The sequence below is a fragment of the Microcaecilia unicolor genome, chromosome 8 (genome assembly GCF_901765095.1).
Source record: "Microcaecilia unicolor chromosome 8, aMicUni1.1, whole genome shotgun sequence".
NCBI classification, from domain to species: domain Eukaryota; kingdom Metazoa; phylum Chordata; class Amphibia; order Gymnophiona; family Siphonopidae; genus Microcaecilia; species Microcaecilia unicolor.
The window spans coordinates 172,557,285-172,577,361 of NC_044038.1; the positions used below are offsets into that span (position 1 = coordinate 172,557,285).

The window sequence follows — 20,077 nt, forward strand, 5'->3', positions numbered from 1 at the left end:
ACACAGCCACTTAAGTGGCCATAGGTTACTGTGTAAAGATAGGACAGACGTTTATGTAGTCCCATTTATGTGCCAACTCTGCCCCTGGAACACCCCTAAGATAGCCAGCTGTGTGTTTCAGCAGCGCTTAGCTGGCAAAGTGCCATTGAATATTAGCAGCTAGCACCAACCAAGCGACTTAACCAGTCAGCAGTTGCCTAAATCATTGATATCAGGCTTTCAGGGCCTTGTATGCTGTGTACAGTGCAGTAGCATAGCCATGGGGGGGGGGGGGGGGGGGGGAGCTGCAGTACTCTTGCCCTTGCTGGCAGGGATGCTGAAGTCCCACCAGCCAAATACAGTGCTGCTGCTCTCCTAACACAGAAGTTGGCAACATGCCTCCAGCCACAGACTCCTCACGCATGATCAAGATAAGTCGACAGCATGCCTTCAGCTGCCGGCACGAGAACATATCTTGGATCATGTGTGAAGAGTCTCAGCGGCTGGTGGCACATTGCAGACTTCTGCATTAAAGAAAGCTCAGGCAACTGTATCCCTGCCAGCAAAAGTATATGTTTAGTGTGCAGGCAAGATTGTGGGGGTGGGGGGGGGATGAAGAGGGAGGAATGTGTTGCCCACAGTCTACCCTCAAATCTGGAGGGCTGGCTATGCCTCTGGTACAGCCTACTTAAAATTAAACATCAGATTTTACCTGTAAGCTGTCACCATGAACATATATCTGGGCTACAGGTTCACTCCGAATGTAGATATTCTCAATCTTTTCAGGTGCGATATATTCCCCTTGTGCAAGTTTAAATATGTGCTTCTTTCGGTCTATGATTTTAAGGGTACCATTCTAGTAGTAGGGGGAAAAAAAATCTGTTATGATGATATGTACAACGGCAGCACAAGAACATATACCAATCTTAACTTAAAACCAATAAGTAATAAGCACTTTCAATAATGAGAAGGCAAGACAAAAAAAATCCTTTGCTTCAGTTTCACAAGTCAGGTCATGATCATATTAAAATGAAGCATCAGAAAGTTAACATGAACAGGGCACATGCTTAATGGTGAAAAACAGCCCATCTCAGTTTCCCACAACCCTAACTCATGCATATTGCATGTAATATTATTCCCATGCTTTTGAGTTGGAGGGAATTTGCATGCATTGGGCATACAAACACTAATACCAATTGACAGACTAATGCTGAAAATATTGAAGTTACAAAAACAACAGTCCTGTGCTCTTAAGATGTTCAGAGAATGGGCTTGTGCTGACCACAGTCAGTAAGTAGCAACAATAACACATTTGCTAGGAGTGGGTTGTAACAGGACACTTCTAGTTATTTTTAATATACCACTTTTCATAGCAAAGTGGCTCTATCAAATTAGAGAGGAAAGAACTACAAAATTCAAATAGGATAGTGGAAATCCCAGCCTTCTACTGGTTGCCCCCACCTCAGAGGGCAGAAAATATCACTGAACATCCAGGGTTGGTGCAAGGTTTACTGCTGCAAACCAAATATGACAACCACTTTGAACAAAGTATTATAAACTGCAGTTATAACAGCAAACTGGTTGGAAATATGAACTCAAGCACCAACTTTATGAGGTCAGCCCATTAACAAGTTGCCCTGTAGAGAGCAAAAACAGCAAGGTGAAAAAAGTCCCAAAACAAATGGTGTGGTGCAGAAATTTATTAGTAGGTATCAAAGACAACACGAGTCATGTTTTGGCCATTAGGCCTGCCTCAGAAGTCTACACCAACAATCTCACAATAAGAATTCTGGGATATCAATACGGTGCATAAAGCAATATTAATGTAGCACTGTGAAACAGCTCTGTTATCAAGTAGAAAGGTATTGAGCAGGGTCATGCCAAGGGTCTGTGGCACCCCCCCCTGCAGAGGATCAGTTGGTGCTCCTCCACAGATGGAACAGTTGGCGCGCGTGCGCACCCCCTCCCACCCGTGAAGGTGATTGCTGCCCTCCCATCCACGCTCCTCCCCTGCCCTCCCACTCCCATGTCCCAACTGCCCGCCCTCTTCTCCCCCCCCCCCCCCCCCAAGATCCCTTTTAAATTTACCTCCGTCTGGCAGCGAAGGTGCAGAGTCAGTGAAGGAGGCGGCGCTCCCAACGTCTCTACTAGTCTTCCCTTCGCTCAATGTCCCGCCTTCTTCTGACGTCATTTCTTTGATGTCAGAAGAAGGCGGAACACTGAGCGAAGGGAAGACTAGTAGAGACGTCGGGAGCGCTGCCTCCTTCACTGATGCTGCGCCTTTGCTGCCGGACGGAGGTAAATTTAAAAAGGGATCTTGTTGGGAGGGAGAAGAGGGCGAGGTAAGCATGACGCGGTGGGGCGCCCCCCAGAGGACGGCGCCCTCCTGCCATGCTTACCTCACTTACCGTGTTGGCATGGCCCTGGTATTGAGTGATTCCTACCAATAAATTTCTGTACCACACCATTTGTAGGTATCAAAGACTGATAACATGAGTCATGTTTCGGCCATTAGATCTGCCTCAGAAGTCTATACCAATAAGAATTTTGAGATAATCAATAACTGCACCAATACTGTGCATAAAGCAATATGTAGCACTGTGAATCAGTTCTTATCAAGTATAAAGGGGTCTAGTCAGATTCCTACTTATAAATTTCTGCACCACACCATTTGTTTTGAGACTGTCACCTTTGCTGTTGTCATTCATTTTATGACTAGGCTAGTTCTTCCCCTTGTTTTGTGTTCTATTGTTATCCTGTAGAGGAAAATATTTCTGAAATGAAATGTTTAGAGACATGAAAGTCAAGAGATTTCTGGAACCTTTCCTCTTGGAAGCAGAGATGCTACTGTAAAATTGATCAATCTGTATTCCAACCACCAGATGGTGCTCTAGAGTGGAGAAGTAGCCTAGTGGTTAGTGCAGCAGACTTTGATCCTGGGGAACTGGCTTCCATTCCCACTGCAGCTCCTTGTGACTCTGGGCAAGTCACTTAACCATCCGTTGCCCCAGGTACAAATAAGGACCTGTATATATTATGTAAACTGCTTTGAATATAGTTGATATACCACCTTTCTGTGGTTTTTGCAAGTCCCATTCCCCTCTCCAACATCACATATGAACCAAGAGGATAAAATCAGATTGGAAGTAGTCTAGTTGTGTTTTGGTCAAGTTTAAAAATAAGGAAATACAAGGCGGCAAACAATATAAAGCATATTAGAAGCATGCAATCATGGAATCATTAATCATTTGGTAGCACCAGCTTAAACTTTTTTTTTTTAACTTTAGAGCGGCTAATGCTCTGATTTGAATGTTGCACTCAAGTCACAGCCAAAGGACACAGGCTTAAAAAGCTTGATCTTAACTCAGATAAGGATAGGCCAGCTCAGTTGTCCAGTGGCAAGGCTGTGTAACTGAAGTGAAGAAAATTTTGAAGCCAAGGATTCTGGAAAGTGCTACAGTCAGCTTCAGCTGCACTGGGCAGAGAACACAGCGTTGTTAGTAATACCGAAGGGTCATGGATACAACTATGTAATAAGCAAGAGAAAAGATACAAACCTTAATTAGTTGTGTGTCCTTAAGAAGAGCGCTTATACTAAAGGTTCCAGCCTGCTTTGAGAACATTTATGCTGGAATCTGTCAGGTGCCAAATTGGGGCACCAGTGGATTTGTACATCCAGATAATTTAGGACACTTGCTACAGCCATTTAATACCGGCCTTTTACCCGCTGTGGTAAAAGAGGGGGCCTCCATGCGCATCAAAAACATGCCGATGCCAGCGCAGTCCCCGTTTTGCTGCAGCTTCATAAAAGAACCCCTAAAATCCTAGAATACTAGACAGATATGCATGCAACTGCAACATTTAGTCAGGAGCATTTATAGCAGCCATCGACAGGGTGGAAACGCCATGCCTAAATGTTGGTGCGTGCCACTTATGCTAATATTCTGTAACAGCCAAAATTCGATTGTGAGCCCTCCAAGGACAGGGAAATACGCCGTGTACCTGAATGCAACTCACCTTGAGCTACTACTGAAAAAGGTGCGCGTAAAATCCAAATCATGCATGTAATTGCCAAAAGATGCTATGTACTAAGCATGAATTCTAATGCTTAAATGTCAGTGACTTTCAGAATTACCCAATGTTACCACATGTTTCCTATCAGAGCAGGGATGGGCAATTTTGTCCTCAAGGGCCACAACCCAGTCAGGTTTTATGATTTTCCCCCAATGACTGTGCATGATCTATTTGCATTGAATGGAGAAGTACATGCAAATAAAATCTTATGCATATTCATTGGTGGAATCCTAAAAGTGACTGGGTTGCCCACCCCTGCATTAGACTATTGAGGAACTGCCATGAAAAACTTTTGTCCTGTCCTAAACAAAGGATGGACCTTTCCTTACTCTGAGCTTTGCCCTACTTTGATGCAAAACAGATTCTGGATTATCTCAGACAACATCCTATAGCCAATAGTTAAGTCCAATGGGAATACATACAGGTAACCACTGCCCAATGTCTCCGGTATAAAGCCAGCCTTCCTCATCTAGTGCCTCTGCTGTTTTCTCTGGGTCTTTGAGATAGCCTTTGAAGACATTTGGTCCTTTCACACAGATCTGAAAAAGTGGAAGACTATTTTCATACGAACTGAAGCTTTTAAACTTGTAGTCATGCAAAAAAAAAAAAGTACTTTATGGAAGTTCCCATAAATCCCATATATGTTTTTATATATTCGTCCAAAGAAACAAAGAAAGATGTCCATGTTAAGACTTGGCATGCAAAGATTAAGAATAGAAGTAAAGTTGTAATGGATTTTAATTTTAAAATTGCTTTATACAGAGTATAACCAAATACATAACATTTTCCACTCCCTACTGCCCCATCATACATACAGTTTACCACCCAAGTCATAGTTAACTATGAAATAGCAGTCTCTCTGATCCCTAGTATGTGCATTAGAGCTTTTATACACAAGCTGTGAAAATTGCATTGTGTGTGGATGGTTTTCCAACACTGTCCTAGAAAACCATTCCACATATATTCTACGTGTTAAAGGCAGAATGTGTTGCATTGGTTATGTTTTACATCAACTTGACAACTTCGTTCTCATTCCAGATAATTTTTTTAAAATGCTAGAAAGTACTGGTCCCAGTACAGATCCCTTCCTCTATTGAAAAACTGGCCATTTAACCTTACTTCCATTTCCCCTTTAACCAGTTCCCAAACAGGGCATTGCTCTTATCCTATGGCTTAACTTCCTCAGGAATTTTGAGGTATTTTGTCAAAAATGCTTTCTGAAAATCCAAGTGTAGTGTTAACTGGCTCAATTTTGTCCACATGTTTACATAAAAATAAAGCCAATTGGTGAGGCAAGATTTCCTTAGCTATATCACGTACCTTCTTAAACCTCCATTATCCCAACTGCAGAGGACTTAAATACATCTACACACAACTATGGAATGAATTACCGACCACCATAAAACTACACATGATTTGACAATCTTCCAGAAATTATTGAAGACTAACCTGTTCAAAAAGGATCCTCTAATCGAACTGATTCCTAAATTACACCAGATACAACTACTTGGAACTCTTCTATTTTAATTACACCTTCATTATTGAATATTATATATTGGCCTGATCTCATTATGTTATGCTTTTATCTACTTCTAATCCTACATGATATTTTTATGATCCTTATTTGTAACAGTTCTGAAATGTATTCCGTTATTATGATTGCCATGATATTCTTATGCACCTTATTTGTAACAATACTCTGAAATTCTAATTCGATTAATGTGATTATTGTTTAACATATTGTAAGCCACATTGAGCCTGCAAATAGGTAGGAAAATATGGGATACAAATGCAGCAAATAAGTAAAATATCCATAAGGACTGTCCCATTAAACAATATCCTATATGTTCAGTAATAGAATTGGAGCTTCCAGGATGGTATTTTTCAAATCATCCACTGCTAATAATCACAACCTTTGCACCTACAGCTTTTTGTTTAAAGCAGTTTCCTTATTTTATCCTAAGTTTAATGCTAGCATGGTAGATTTACTTAACATTCTCCCTCCTGTTAATGGATTGTAGCTCCTCCATCACCATTACATCTCATACCAAGTTTGTGTTCTGTTAAGGCTTAGATCTGAAATAGCTGGTTTTGACAAGAAGCTACTTCTCATCTAAGAACTACCTCCCTAACACGTCCCAATATGTTTATCCAGATAATATTGGTGTTATTGAAAGTTACCCTTTGTTGCCAAAATTTAGCTTCCCTTTACCTAATGTTTCATCTATTCATTCTAACAGAATATACCTACCATTTTTCTCTTCACATGGGATTTCATTTCCTGTAGAACTTAAGTCTGACTTGATGCCCTCTATAACAGGTTAGAATTTAGGGGGGGGGGGAGGGTGCTGCTTTATCACTAGAATGCTCTTGGTTATCATCATTCCACTAGGACTCATCTCTTCATTCAATGCTATTAAAAACTCCCCCTCAACATTTAGGCTTCAAGCCTTTGTACATAGATATTTCTGAAGTATGTTTTTCTTTATAATTTATAACCTGCTTAGCAGTTGACAGAATAGTTTGCAGTCTTTTCAAAGTGCATGGTTTACTAAAGGACTCTTGATCTACCTTTGTCTGTAATGCTGCCACCCTACTGGTACCTTGTTTGAAATATTCTTAAAAAAAATAATAAAAAAAAAACTGCACCCTGAATCACTATGTTCCTGGGCCATAAGTACATAAGTAGTGCCATACTGGGAAAGACCAAAGGTCCATCTAGCCCAGCATCCTGTCACCGACAGTGGCCAATCCAGGTCAAGGGCACCTGGCACGCTCCCCAAACGTAAAAACATTCCAGACAAGTTATACCTAAAAATGCGGAATTTTTCCAAGTCCATTTAATAGCGGTCTATGGACTTGTCCTTTAGGAATCTATCTAACCCCTTTTTAAACTCCGTCAAGCTAACCGCCCGTACCACGTTCTCCGGCAACGAATTCCAGAGTCTAATTACACGTTGGGTGAAGAAAAAGTTTCTCCGATTCGTTTTAAATTTACCACACTGTAGCTTCAACTCATGCCCTCTAGTCCTAGTATTTTTGGATAGCGTGAACAGTCGCTTCACATCCACCCGATCCATTCTACTCATTATTTTATACACTTCTATCATATCTCCCCTCAGCCGTCTCTTCTCCAAGCTGAAAAGCCCTAGCCTTCTCAGCCTCTCTTCATAGGAAAGTCGTCCCATCCCCACTATCATTTTCGTCGCCCTTCGCTGTACCTTTTCCAATTCTACTATATCTTTTTTGAGATACGGAGACCAGTACTGAACACAATACTCCAGGTGCGGTCGCACCATGGAGCGATACAACGGCATTATAACATCCGCACACCTGGACTCCATACCCTTCCTAATAACACCCAACATTCTATTCGCTTTCCTAGCCGCAGCAGCACACTGAGCAGAAGGTTTCAGCATATCATCGACGACGACACCCAGATCCCTTTCTTGATCCGTAACTCCTAACGCGGAACCTTGCAAGACGTAGCTATAATTCGGGTTCCTCTTACCCACATGCATCACTTTGCACTTGTCAACATTGAACTTCATCTGCCACTTGCACGCCCATTCTCCCAGTCTCGCAAGGTCCTCCTGTAATCGTTCACATTCCTCCTGCGACTTGACGACCCTGAATAATTTTGTGTCATCGGCGAATTTAATTACCTCACTAATTATTCCCATCTCTAGGTCATTTATAAATACATTAAAAAGCAACGGACCCAGCACAGACCCCTGCGGGACCCCACTAACTACCCTCCTCCACTGAGAATACTGGCCACGCAATCCTACTCTCTGCTTCCTATCTTTCAACCAGTTCTTAATCCATAATACCCTACCTCCGATTCCATGACTCTGCAATTTCTTCAGGAGTCTTTCGTGCGGCACTTTGTCAAACGCCTTCTGAAAATCCAGATATACAATATCAACTGGCTCCCCATTGTCCACATGTTTGCTTACCCCCTCAAAAAAATGCATTAGATTGGTGAGGCAAGACTTCCCTTCACTAAATCCGTGCTGACTTTGTCTCATCAGTCCATGTTTTTGTATATGCTCTGCAATTTTATTCTTAATAATAGCCTCCACCATCTTGCCCGGCACCGACGTCAGACTCACCGGTCTATAATTTCCCGGATCTCCTCTGGAACCCTTCTTAAAAATCGGAGTAACATTGGCTACCCTCCAGTCTTCCGGTACTACACTCGATTTTAGGGACAGATTGCATATTTCTAACAGTAGCTCCGCAAGTTCATTTTTTAGTTCTATTAATACTCTGGGATGAATACCATCAGGTCCCGGTGATTTACTACTCTTCAGCTTGCTGAACTGACCCATTACATCCTCCAAGGTTACAGAGAATTTGTTTAGTTTCTCCGACTCCCCCGCTTCAAATATTCTTTCCGGCACCGGTGTCCCCCCCAAATCCTCCTCGGTGAAGACCGAAGCAAAGAATTCATTTAATTTCTCCGCTACGGCTTTGTCCTCCTTGATCGCCCCTTTAACACCATTTTCGTCCAGCGGCCCAACCGACTCTTTGGCCGGTTTCCTGCTTTTAATGTATCTAAAAAAAGTTTTACTATGTATTTTGCTTCCAACGCTAATTTCTTCTCAAAGTCCTTTTTTGCCCTCCTTATCTCCGCTTTGCATTTGGCTTGGCATTCCTTATGATCTATCCTGTTACTTTCAGTTGGTTCTCTTCTCCACTTTCTGAAGGATTGTTTTTTGGCTCTAATGATTTCCTTTATCTTACTGTTTAGCCACGCCGGCTGACGTTTAGTCTTTTTTCCCTTTTTTCTAATACGTGGAATATATTTGTCCTGAACCTCCAGGATGGTGTTTTTAAACAGCATCCACGCCTGATGCAAGTTTTTTACTCTGCGAGCTGCTCCTTTCAGTCTTGCTTTTCCCTGGGTTCTAGTTTTAAAAAGTTGCTCTACTTTAAATGGTTGTATGGGAAGCCTAGTTCCATCACAGTTGAGATGGAACCTATTTTTGGAATAGGCACCTCCACCTCCCCCCCCCTAAAAAAACAAAAAACCACACATTACAAGCTCTAAAAAATCTAAATCCATCTGCCCTGCACTATCATTTCATCCATTGATACTCCAAAGCTCTGCCTTTCTCTTGTGTCCTGCATGTAGAATGGAAGAATTTGAGCATGCTACCTGAAGTCCTGGATTTCAGTGTCTACCTAAAAAAAGGTTTTAAGTTCTGTGTCCCATAGTATCCCTCCTACACCTTTCTTATGTCATTGGTACCTATATGTATCAAGACAGCCAGTCCCCATCTTATCACTAAAGTCTTATTCAGGTGATGCATGTCTAGCTTTGGACAAAGTAGGCAAGTTAACAAGTGATCCTTAGTCCAGCAACTACCTAGCTATCTAGTTGCTTAATAACTGAATTGACAGCTATAGTGGGCATCCCTACTTCCTCCTGGGCACATGCTCATTGAGACACCCTTGGTGTTTTATGTTCCTAGTAATAAAGCTTGTGTTCCCTTTTTTTGGAAAGAGGGAGATTTGACTTCCCTACAAAGGAAAGAAATTTAATACAAAGATCCAGCAATTTTGCTTTTCAATAATATTTTTTAAAAAGACATCTGAGCCAATTCTTTCAAAAGGCAATGAGTTATTGTCTTGGGACTTCATTTGGCAGGAAAGATTCTAAAAAGAAACTGAAGCAATACTAAGTTTACCTCTCCCTCTCCTTTAGAGGCAAAGTAATTCATCTCTGGTACATCCACCAATTTGATATAGTTACAAGGTAGTGGTGCTCCAACATGGCCTGCAAAGCAAGCATTTGTAATTCACTGATGTGACAATACACATTAAAACCATAAAATGACAATACCACATGAAAGTTGGAAAATCAAGACAAGATCTCCCTTGCAGCTCTGTGCAGACAATGTTTGTCAAGAGCAACCCCTCCCTCCCCCCCCAAGATTTGTCTGAATTCCCAAAGAAAAACCCGATAGGCGAGAAAACTACTGTGTGCAGGCAACATATTCCTGCAGAAAATGGAAAAATATCCATGGTGAATGAAAAAAAAAAAAATCACACATTATGATTTATCTACTTCCAAATTTAAAGAGACTCCAAGAATATGGTCTATTGATAAGAGAAATATTCAATGGAGAATATAAGTGCTACCATGAATGCTTTAAATTTAGATCTTAAAGTACTATATACAGCCAATTATGAATGCTGTCCATGGTGCTGAAGCACAACAGGAAATGCTATCCAAGACCCCTTGCTAGAGGCTGACCAAATTTGTTATGGTGCAGAAACTGGTCCAAAATCAATTTTCTGTTTATTCATGTTTTCAGTTTCAGCTAAAACCATGTGTTTTTGGTGGAAGCTGACACTTGTGCTTTGTCCCATTTGTCTTCCTCTTCCTCCCCCCCCCCCACCCAGAGTGCTTCCCCTTACCTTTATTTATGACGACATTTATATCCCACATTATCCCAAAACAAGTTTGAGTTCAATGTGGCTTACAATCCCATAGTTTGGGCAGAAGTGATCCCTAGTGATTTCTGCCCATTCTGGCTCTGCTTTCAAAATGGCTACTTTGACTGGGCCATTATTCCTGCCCCGACTATACCGCTAGAGACTAAGGTAGTCTTGGGGGCTACTTTGTATTCCTTTTTTTATACTGCAAGTAATGCAGTTATGATCTTGCAGAATAACTTGCATGGTAAATAAGAGTGCTCCAAATTCTCGCTTTTGATAAAATTTCTGCTAAAATGTGTTGCAAATCTATAAATTGGAGATAAACTCCTTAGGAATTAGTCTCTGAGTTATGACATCTGTCACAAAGTCAGTCACCGTAAAAGCACATTGGCTTCTAATTTCAGTTTTTGTTAGTGATGGTCCATGTGTGTGGAGTCCATTTTGCTCCAAGGTAGAATATAGTCATTAAGTTGTATCCAAGCCAGAATATTATGGGTTTAGCAGAGGTTAAGCTCTGAATCCCCAGCAGCCCTCACTGGTTCATATTTTCACTACCAGCTTTTTGGATTTGGCTTCAGCTACAGTTTCATCCAAATTCTGTGCCTTACAAGAGGCAGTTCAACATATTACCCTTTGTACAGGTGTTTCAAAATTAGGATAAATAACCAAAAGTATGAAAATACTAGAAACAAAAAAATGTGCGCAAATATGGTTCATGAGTATTCATTGTGGCTATACTGAAAAAAAAAAAAAGGGAGGTACATCCAGAGTTAAATAACTTTGGTCTCAATGAATTCCTCCCCCTTCTCCCCGCCCCAGTAGACATGATTAAATGCTCACCCGATGTCCAGTCACCAGGTGTAGTGAAAGTGCAACCTGCCGTACATTCTGTTTGACCATATCCTTCATACACCTACAAGGAAAGAGGAATTCAGCATTTAGCCTTTGGAGGTATTGATATCTTTCCTTCAACTAGAAAGTCAGTCGATGAATGTTTGGGCAAGATGTAAATTTGAGGCCTCTAGCTCTTGAACATGTCAGTTTTTGCCAGCTGGATTTTAGGTTATCAATTTTCAGAATAAGCAAACATTGCTTATTGAACTCAAACCATAAGTTTTTTTTTTTTTTGAGAGAAAAAAAATCAAAAATATGAAGTCAATACTTGACATTTGGGAGCCCATCTCTGTGATCCATCTACTTAACATTTTATAGCCACCATTAATGAGTACCATGTTCTGTTACACTCCATTCTAATGTGATGAACAAAAATCAGTTGTGTATTACTGTGTTTTGCTTGTGCCTTTAGGCCTCTCTCCATTCTAAACACAGTATGCACCAATGGTAACATTTCTTGTTTCTGCCAGAGTATCCACTTATTTTCTGCCATTTCTTTTGTCAACACCGCCCCCTATAGCTTACATTAGGCATTTATTGCATTGCTATATTTATAAACCTAAACTATAAAAGAAACGTCTTTGTATTCAGAACATACGACCTTCAATTCAATTGATTTGTAGTCAGACCATATAGTCCCACAATCACACTCAGTTTTAATGCTATCAGGTGGGGGGGGGGGGGGGGGGGGGGGAGGTAAGAATGGCAATGTGACCCAGGGGTGTAGCCAAACCTCACGGTGGGAGGGGCACTTTTGGTCAGTTTCATTACAAGGAGCGTGCCAGATGTGAGTGGAAGAGAGCAGGGCAGGCAGCGCCAGAGACCAGCGCTGGATAATACTTCAGCTGGCAGGGGTTGGGGACCCCAGCCAGAAAAACCAGGGGCGAGGCCCCCTTGGTCCCACATAGCTACGCCACTGGTGTGGCCATCTAGGGCCTCTATTAAGTGCCCTAGTTTGGAAGGCACCAAAGCATTTTATAAGCAGTAGCTTCTTTCTGGTACTAGACACCTTAAGAGTAGCTCAACAGATAAGCTTTCAGACAAGTACTCATACACCTCCTTTTACCAAGTCACCTAAGTGACTTATCCTTGAAAGCCTTCAATGCTACCAATGAAGCATACACCTGCAATTGTACATTCTAGATGAGCAGCTATTACTGGCCTTTATTCTACTAAATATAAACATGACCAATATTCACCCTGGGTGTTCTCCCTTAAAACAATTTTCAGAGTTGCCTGGCTCTCGGGTAGAACTCACTTGTAAGTAAAAATAATAGACTACCACTCAGAGCATGTCATGGCCAGATAGTGAACAAAGGCCTCAAAAGCAGCTCTCTGGATACTTGAAATGTGCCAGTTTTAAAAGCTGGCAAACTAATCAATGTTCTTTTGGCCCTATTGAATAGCTTCTTGCTTGAGAGGTTTTGCTTTAAATAGAAGCATCACATTAAATTGCACAGGTTGCAGAGATTTTGCTTTAAAAGTCGCATTAAAGTTGCACAGGTTGCAGTCCTAGATTATGAAGCTCCTGGAGTAATGACATTCAGTGCCAAGTATACCTGACATCCGAGAGCTGCACGAAGGAATGCCAGCACAGTTGGAGAGGCTGGTGCTGCTCCTGTCACAATCATTCTGACACGCCCACCAAGACTGGCCTGCGAAACAAAGAAAACCCAGTATCTTCTGAATGTAATGCAAGACAGCATAATGCCTACTTCTAGGCTGCACCAAGATAGATCTGCCAGTAAACTGCATTAAAGCATTTATAAACACTCGAGGAATTCAGGCTAGTACGGTCCTGTGAGTAACTGGGCACATCAAATCTCCTTAAAAATTACACACCTGGCTTTAGAGTAACATTCATATATCTCTTCCTGACACTATCAAGCCATTAACAAAAAAAATTAAATTCCATAAATTATGATGCAGATGTTATATTTGAGCTCACTGAAAAAGGTTTATACACGTCAGACTGAAACCACCCATTATAATCCAAGACTACAGATTCTACATTGTTCTTGTACTTTACTGATGCTGCATAATTTACATCTCTTAGTGGCAGACATCACTGTGTGCCAGCAAGCAAAGTATAAATACAAGGACCAATCCAGTTTTGTGGGCATTGTGGATTGCATGTCTGCAAACATGGGTACAGGGTCCCAGCCAGTGTGCACATTTTTACAGGCTGCAGACCACCATGTTTACTAACACCTAGGTATTCTTTCATGTAAAACAGCTTTTCAAAACTAAAGCACTTTTTTTTGCAAAGCCAAGCAGAGGCATTTTTCAAATTGAATCTACCTGTATTACCCATTTATTTAGGTGATGAATAAGCTTCGAAAAATTGTCCATTAGGGGATGTTAACAGGACATGAATCAAAGTGGAGGAGTGGCCTAGTGGTTAGGGTGATTGACTTTGGTCCTGGGGAACTGAGTTCAATTCCCACTTCAGGCACAGGCAGCTCCTTGTGATTCTGGGCAAGTCACTTAACCCTCCATTGCCCCATGTAAGCCGCATTGAGCCTGCCATAAGTGGGAAAGCACGGGGTACAAATGTTAAAAAAAAGCTCCAAACTATACAAGTGCCTTAAGAACTAACAGTACAAAAGTCCCATACACAGATTTATATCTGCTCCGAGATAAAATATGTCCCTGGAAACACCTATGCATAAATTTCTAAGCCATTTTCTTCATGACATGCTTTTAATAATTTAAGACCTCCCCCCCCCCTTTTTATGTATAGGTTTTTGCTGCTGCAAAACCACTACTACTAATCATGTCTATAGCGCAAAGTCACTACTACTACTTATTTCTATAGCACTACTAGAGGTACGCAGTGCTGTACACTTGAACATGGAGTCCCTGCTCGACACGAGTGATTTCCACATTGATCGCATTCCTGCAACTGTTCAATTGGAGTTAAATGAAAGAGGTGGACATAAATTACCTATTTTAGCCGATGATTCATAGTGTCAGTGTAATATACTTGACTTACTATCTGTCCCTATTCAGCACATAGGACTGACCTATACTTGAGCATGGGAAGAATCTAGGGTGCTGTCCAAGATGAACATGAAGTCACATATCAAAATGGTTAGAGCCTTTAAAGTTTTAGTGTACTACTTAAGTCATTTTAAAAGAACCACACTGTTCTATGATCTTAGCCCTTAAGTCTTCCTGGATCTTCACTACAAGCTTCTCGGCTCAAAAAGCTGTAGATTGTGTTTGTCTTGTCATTGGACCAAGCCCCCCATGCCTGTGATCCGTCCTTCACTGGAAGAGAACATCTATTCTGTTCTCAATTTCAATTGTCCCTCTTGACCTCAGATCATTAGGACTGAATGTTAAAAGATGTTCTCTTGATCATGTGCATTTAGCTGAAACATGTGCCCCTTTTTTGGGCTTGCAATTACTGGGCCAACACTTTGGAATTTCAGATGAAAGGAGTTGTCACCATTTTATATATATGATTAAAAAAAGTGCCATTCGATTAGAACATCAGTTTGTAAACAAGCCTTTCTACTTCTCACACAAAGTTATACAATCTTGTTAGTACAGATGCATGCTGCTACATGTGTTATGGGGATTAAGTTGTTTTGAACATATGCTAGTGTTGAAATCACAGCATTGGCTGCCAGTTTACAAAGTAGATTAAGTTGTTGCTGCTGGTTTTAAGTCTCTTGTTGGCTTGGCACCTCAGTACTTTCAGCAGGTATGTGAGCTTTATCATCTCCTCTTCCCCCCCCCCCCCCCCTGTGTGTTGTGCTGCAAGGGAAAACAGCTACTTAGCTTGCCAGGTACATCACAAGAATTGTCACCTTTTCTATTCAAGGCCCAGTGTTGTGGAAGAAATCTTACAGATTTTCCCATTAAGTTACAAATGCCCAGCTGTGATTGATGCTCTTAATATGTTGGATTTTGAAGATATAGTTGCTAAACTATATAAAAATAGATGCATACTATGTTTTATTGTAATCCACCTAGGAATAGGCAGGCTAAAAAAAGTGTTAAATAAAATAATTGATAGAATTAATTTGAAGAAATCCTGTTCTGACAGTGTTACATCATTACATCGTCTCCCAGTGGTTGCAAGAATCCAGTTCAAGATTCTATGTCTTTACATTATGTGGAACTTCCTTATATATGGTTGAATCCTCCTCTAGATTTAAGATGCATCTCCAAAAGGGTTTTTTTGAACCAGCTTACGTTATAGCTGGTAGTGGTGTTGCTTACCCTGGTTGACAGAGCAGACCCAGTCCCTTTCCTCCCTGCAGTTTTGGTCTTGTGTGAGAATATTGCCATCAGTTTTTGACGTTTTCAGCATATTGTTAACTGCAGTGACCTGCTTGTTCAGATATTGCAGTATATCAAGAAATTGCAACAGATAAGCTGCTCATGTGTCTGAAGTTGGGTCCTTGGCACATCCTTACATGGGTCTTTCCTGCTATCTAAAGCAGTTTCTTTTTTACTGCAATAGTAAACATCTGATTTTCTAGTTTTTTGTAATAGCAATGTGCTAGTGTCGCTATTAGTGCATGGCCATTAAAAAAAAAAACCACCATGTAAGCCCCTTACCACCACCATCTATTTTGTAGGTGATAAAAGGATCACATGGTAATGCTGCATTAATCAGCACACATCAATGTAAATGTGTTGATTAGTGTAGCAATGCCCCCTCTAACCAAAAAATGTAGAGTGCAGGTAATGTATGCAGATTTGGGAATTACTGTAGTATGCCTACGTGTCCCCTGTGGTAGCTCTTACTGCAGCGTAGTAAAAAGGACCCCTTAGTCTCCCTCCCGATAGTCATTCCAGTAAATTAATCCATAAGAGCAAGCTTTCACGTCACGCTACTCCTTTAATTACTGTAAGGAAAAATGTTGGTTTTGATGCTGTAAGATATTGGAACTCACTTCCAACTGAGCTCTGATTAGAGCAGCACTATTTAAAAATTCCATCAACAGTTTAAAAAAAGCTTGGTTCAACAATAAGGATCCCTTGCAGTGGCGTACCTAGGGTAGTTGACACCCAGGGCCGGTCATTTTTTAACACCCCCCCCCCCCCCCAAATCCAGTACTAGGCATGCCGAGAATACAAAACACTAAGGACCTATAGAGCAATTCTACCATACCATAAGCAGTCATTTCTACGAGTCACACAAGGAAAAGGAAAGCATCTTAAACACTACAGTGAGCACTAGAACATCAATTCACCTATTGTAAAATGAAACCAGACAGAATAGTACAGATCGTAGATCCTGCACAGTCAATGCCAACTGAAAGCCATGTCTTTTTCACAAACACACCCTAATCCACTATAGAATAAGTAATCATAAACTTTCTATTTAGACAAAAATTAAACTGAACCCCCAATGCCAGACTCTGCATACAATGCAACACCACAGAAACAGAAACTGTCCCCTAGTATTGTGCAAAATATAAAGACAGCAGATGTAAATTTGAAAAAAACTAACAAGTACCAATCACCACTTTACAAATTAACAAATAGAAATAAAACAAAGTAAAATAATACCATTTTATTGGACTAATACATTTAGCTTTCAGAGGCCAAAACCTCCGTCCTCGGGTCAGTACAGTATAGTGCTGTTACAGTATCCTATCCTGACCTAAGGAAGGGGGTTTTGTTCTCCGAAAGTTAGTCAAAATGTATTAAAATTAGTCCAATAAAAAGATTACCTTATTTACATGTTCTATTATAAACATTTAACACATCTACAATACTTTATCCTAAAGCAAAAAAAATATATATTTTATTTACAGTTTGTTGTCTCTGGTTTCTGCTTTCCTCATCTTTTCACCGTCTTCCTTCCATCCAGCATCTGTCTTCACTCTCTCTCTCTCTGCCATCCAGTGTCAGCCCTCTCTGCCGTCCCTTCCATCCACTGCCTGCCCTTTCTCTCTGCCCCTTCAATCCACCATTTGCCCTCCCTCTCCCATCCATCCAGGGTCTGCCCTCCCTCTCGCTCCCCCTTCCATCTAGGATCTGTCCCCTCTCTCTCTGCCCCTTTTTTCAGCCCCCAGTTCCAGCCCCCTTCTCCCCTCTGAACACCCCCAACCCCAGTCCCCTTCTCCTGTCTGAGACCCCCACCCCAGTCCCCTTCTCCCCTCCCGTCTGAGATCCCCACCCCAGTCCCCTTCTCCCCTCCCCTTTTCCCCTCTGAACACCCCCACCCCAGTCCCCTTCTCCCCTGTCTGAGATCCCCACCCCAGTCCCCTTCTCCTCTCCCCCTCCCCTGTCCGAGATCCCCACCCCAGTCCCCTTCTCCCCTCTGAAGGCCCCCACCCCAGTCCCCTTCTCCCCTCCCCCCCTCTGAACACCCCCACCCCAGTCCCCTTCTCCCCTCCGAGATCCCACCTCAGTCCCCTTCTCCCCTCCCCTGTCTGAGACCCCCACCCCAGTCCCCTTCTCCCCTCTGAACACCCCCACCTGAGTCCCTTTTCGCCCCTTCTCCTTCCCCACCGGCGAAGCAGCGTCGCAGGCAGCGCCTCGTGCCCTGCTTGTAAAAAAAAAAAAAAAAATCAAATCTCCTTCCTTCTCCTTGTCTTGACGTCGACTCGGGCCTTCCAATCAAATTGAATGGAAGGCCCGAGTCGACGTCAAGACGAGGAGGAGAAGGAAGGAGATTTGATTTTTTTTTTTTTTTTTTTTTTACAAGCAGGGCACGAGACGCTGCCTGCGACGCTGCTTCGCCGGTTTTTTTAATGTGCGGCGCCGCGGGAACGGCCACGGGAGGCAGCGGGAGCGGAGCACCCCCCACCCACTGGCACCCGGGGCGAACCGCCCCCACCGCGGTACGCCACTGATCTCTTGTACAAATGCGCGGGAGGGCCTACACACATACAGCGTGCACCCAATCTGCACCACTGCCCAGCAGTAATTCTGAATCTGGCGCATGCCGAATCCCACGGTAGAAAATAATTTTCTACTGTAGGCCGCTTCTTTTTTTTGTTTTTATATAGTATTTTTCCCTCGGAAAAAAGACTGATGTTTGGTATAAATAGCAGCTTAACACACCTTATCCTAGAAGCATAGGATTCTCTTGCATTGGGCCCCTGCAGTTTCTTGGAAAAAAAAAAATCTTTAGCTAATACCTTTCTGATACTTTGGTTGCAGATACAACTCCCCCCCCCCCCCCGGCTTATCTCCACCTCCGCTCAGCATTAACTTAATGCTGCTGCAGTCCCTGTGCAGTACTGTTGCCCTAAACTTCTAGTTTTGCAGCCAGATCACAAGGCCAGTGTCAGTATCTTGCACTCACCACACTGGCACAGGCTGCCGCTAGCACTGGAGTACTCTCACGCCCAGCCATGTAGGCCACAAGCCCCATCTCCCACTAGATCCAGCTGTTTCCACTGTCCTAGTCACCTTCTCTTGGGTTCATGGCCACTGCAAAGGCCTCACAACCCTTAAGCTCAGTAACCCTTAAGCAGTGGGTTTGATTCCTCCCACTGCTGCCCAACAGTGTGTTGAGAACCGGGGGGGGGGGGGGGGGGGCGTATCACTACTTGCTCCAGTCCCACTTCCAAGTTCCTACCTGTATTTTTTTAAACAACAGTTTATCCCACAAGCTGTCATTTCTAATGATGCCACTTCGAACTTCAGCTTCCTTGCGCTTTGAGGCAAACTCCAGGAGCCAGCGCTTTACTGGTGTATCAGCTTGACTGAAGATCTGGGATTAAAAAAAAGTACAAAGGAAACCTTTTTATTCGACAGCAAATGGCTACCTTTTTATTCAACAGCAAATGGCTAATCCTGAACAGAGAGGAGAGCAAACCAAGATCACTAAACCCTGTAACTGCTGTGCAAACATTAAGAGCAATTTATGAGCTGTTCCAGCAGAAAGATGGCCCAGAGTCCATGGTCTTTAGGGAAAAGGGGGGAGGGGAAGAACTATTTTTTCAGTATCTTTCCTGTAGAAAAAAAGGTACACCGTTAGTACTGCCGAGACCTACTAAAAAGGGATCAAAATTCAGCTCCACTCATGCCCTGATGCTCAGAATTAAATGTGGGGGGCTAGAGACAGCACCCAAACTTGCTACTGCTGAATGTTCAGAGGGTACATTCCTCCTCAATGCTCAGTGGGTAGTGCACCAAACAAGAGCATTCCTCCTTGGAGTTAAGAGCTGGCCTTAGGGTTGTTCCAAGCAGGAGAGGAATAGGGGAGACCAGCCATCACAGCCCTGGTGGTCCAGTGGTCCTCCAGCCCCCCCAAAACATGTAACCTCCCCCAGAATAAAGATATACTGGTGGTCCAGTGGGACCCTGAACTCCCCCTGGTGGTACAGCTATTGCACCCCCCCACCCCCAACTTTGAAGGGAGGAGTCACCTCCTTGAAATGGCAGCACTCTGCCCTGCCTGGTACATTCAGTGTGCTGCCATTTTGAGGTGGTGGCCAGCAGGAGGGAGGAAGGAATCCTATCCCTCCCTCCTTCCTTCAAGGTGAGGGTGCCACTGCCACCACTAGACTACTGGGAGGGGGGGGGGGTTGGAAGACAGCTGAGATCTGCCAAACGTCTCCTGCAGGAGGATTGTGCCTAGCAATGCTCGAGTGCATGCCCAGGCACAATCCTCCTCCCCCCCCCTTAGTGCTCCAAAAACTCCCTCGTGATCAATGCTATGAATGTGCTCAAGTTTGCATTAGGGAGTTCAGATCAGCAT

General features: G+C 42.7%; 1 protein-coding gene across 2 annotated transcripts in view; it reads right to left on the reverse strand.

Moving 5' to 3' along the window:
* Positions 1–20,077, reverse strand: part of ACSL6 (acyl-CoA synthetase long chain family member 6) — a 51,755-nt gene that overhangs the window by 7,116 nt on the left and 24,562 nt on the right. For both annotated transcript variants that reach the window (XM_030212624.1, XM_030212625.1), the window contains exons 13-18: positions 18,953–19,087; positions 12,957–13,052; positions 11,344–11,416; positions 9,750–9,838; positions 4,476–4,592; positions 692–835 (exon numbers count right to left, since the gene is read on the reverse strand). In XM_030212624.1, the coding sequence (XP_030068484.1) occupies positions 692–835; positions 4,476–4,592; positions 9,750–9,838; positions 11,344–11,416; positions 12,957–13,052; positions 18,953–19,087 (654 nt within the window). The remainder of the gene's footprint in view (positions 1–691; positions 836–4,475; positions 4,593–9,749; positions 9,839–11,343; positions 11,417–12,956; positions 13,053–18,952; positions 19,088–20,077) is intronic.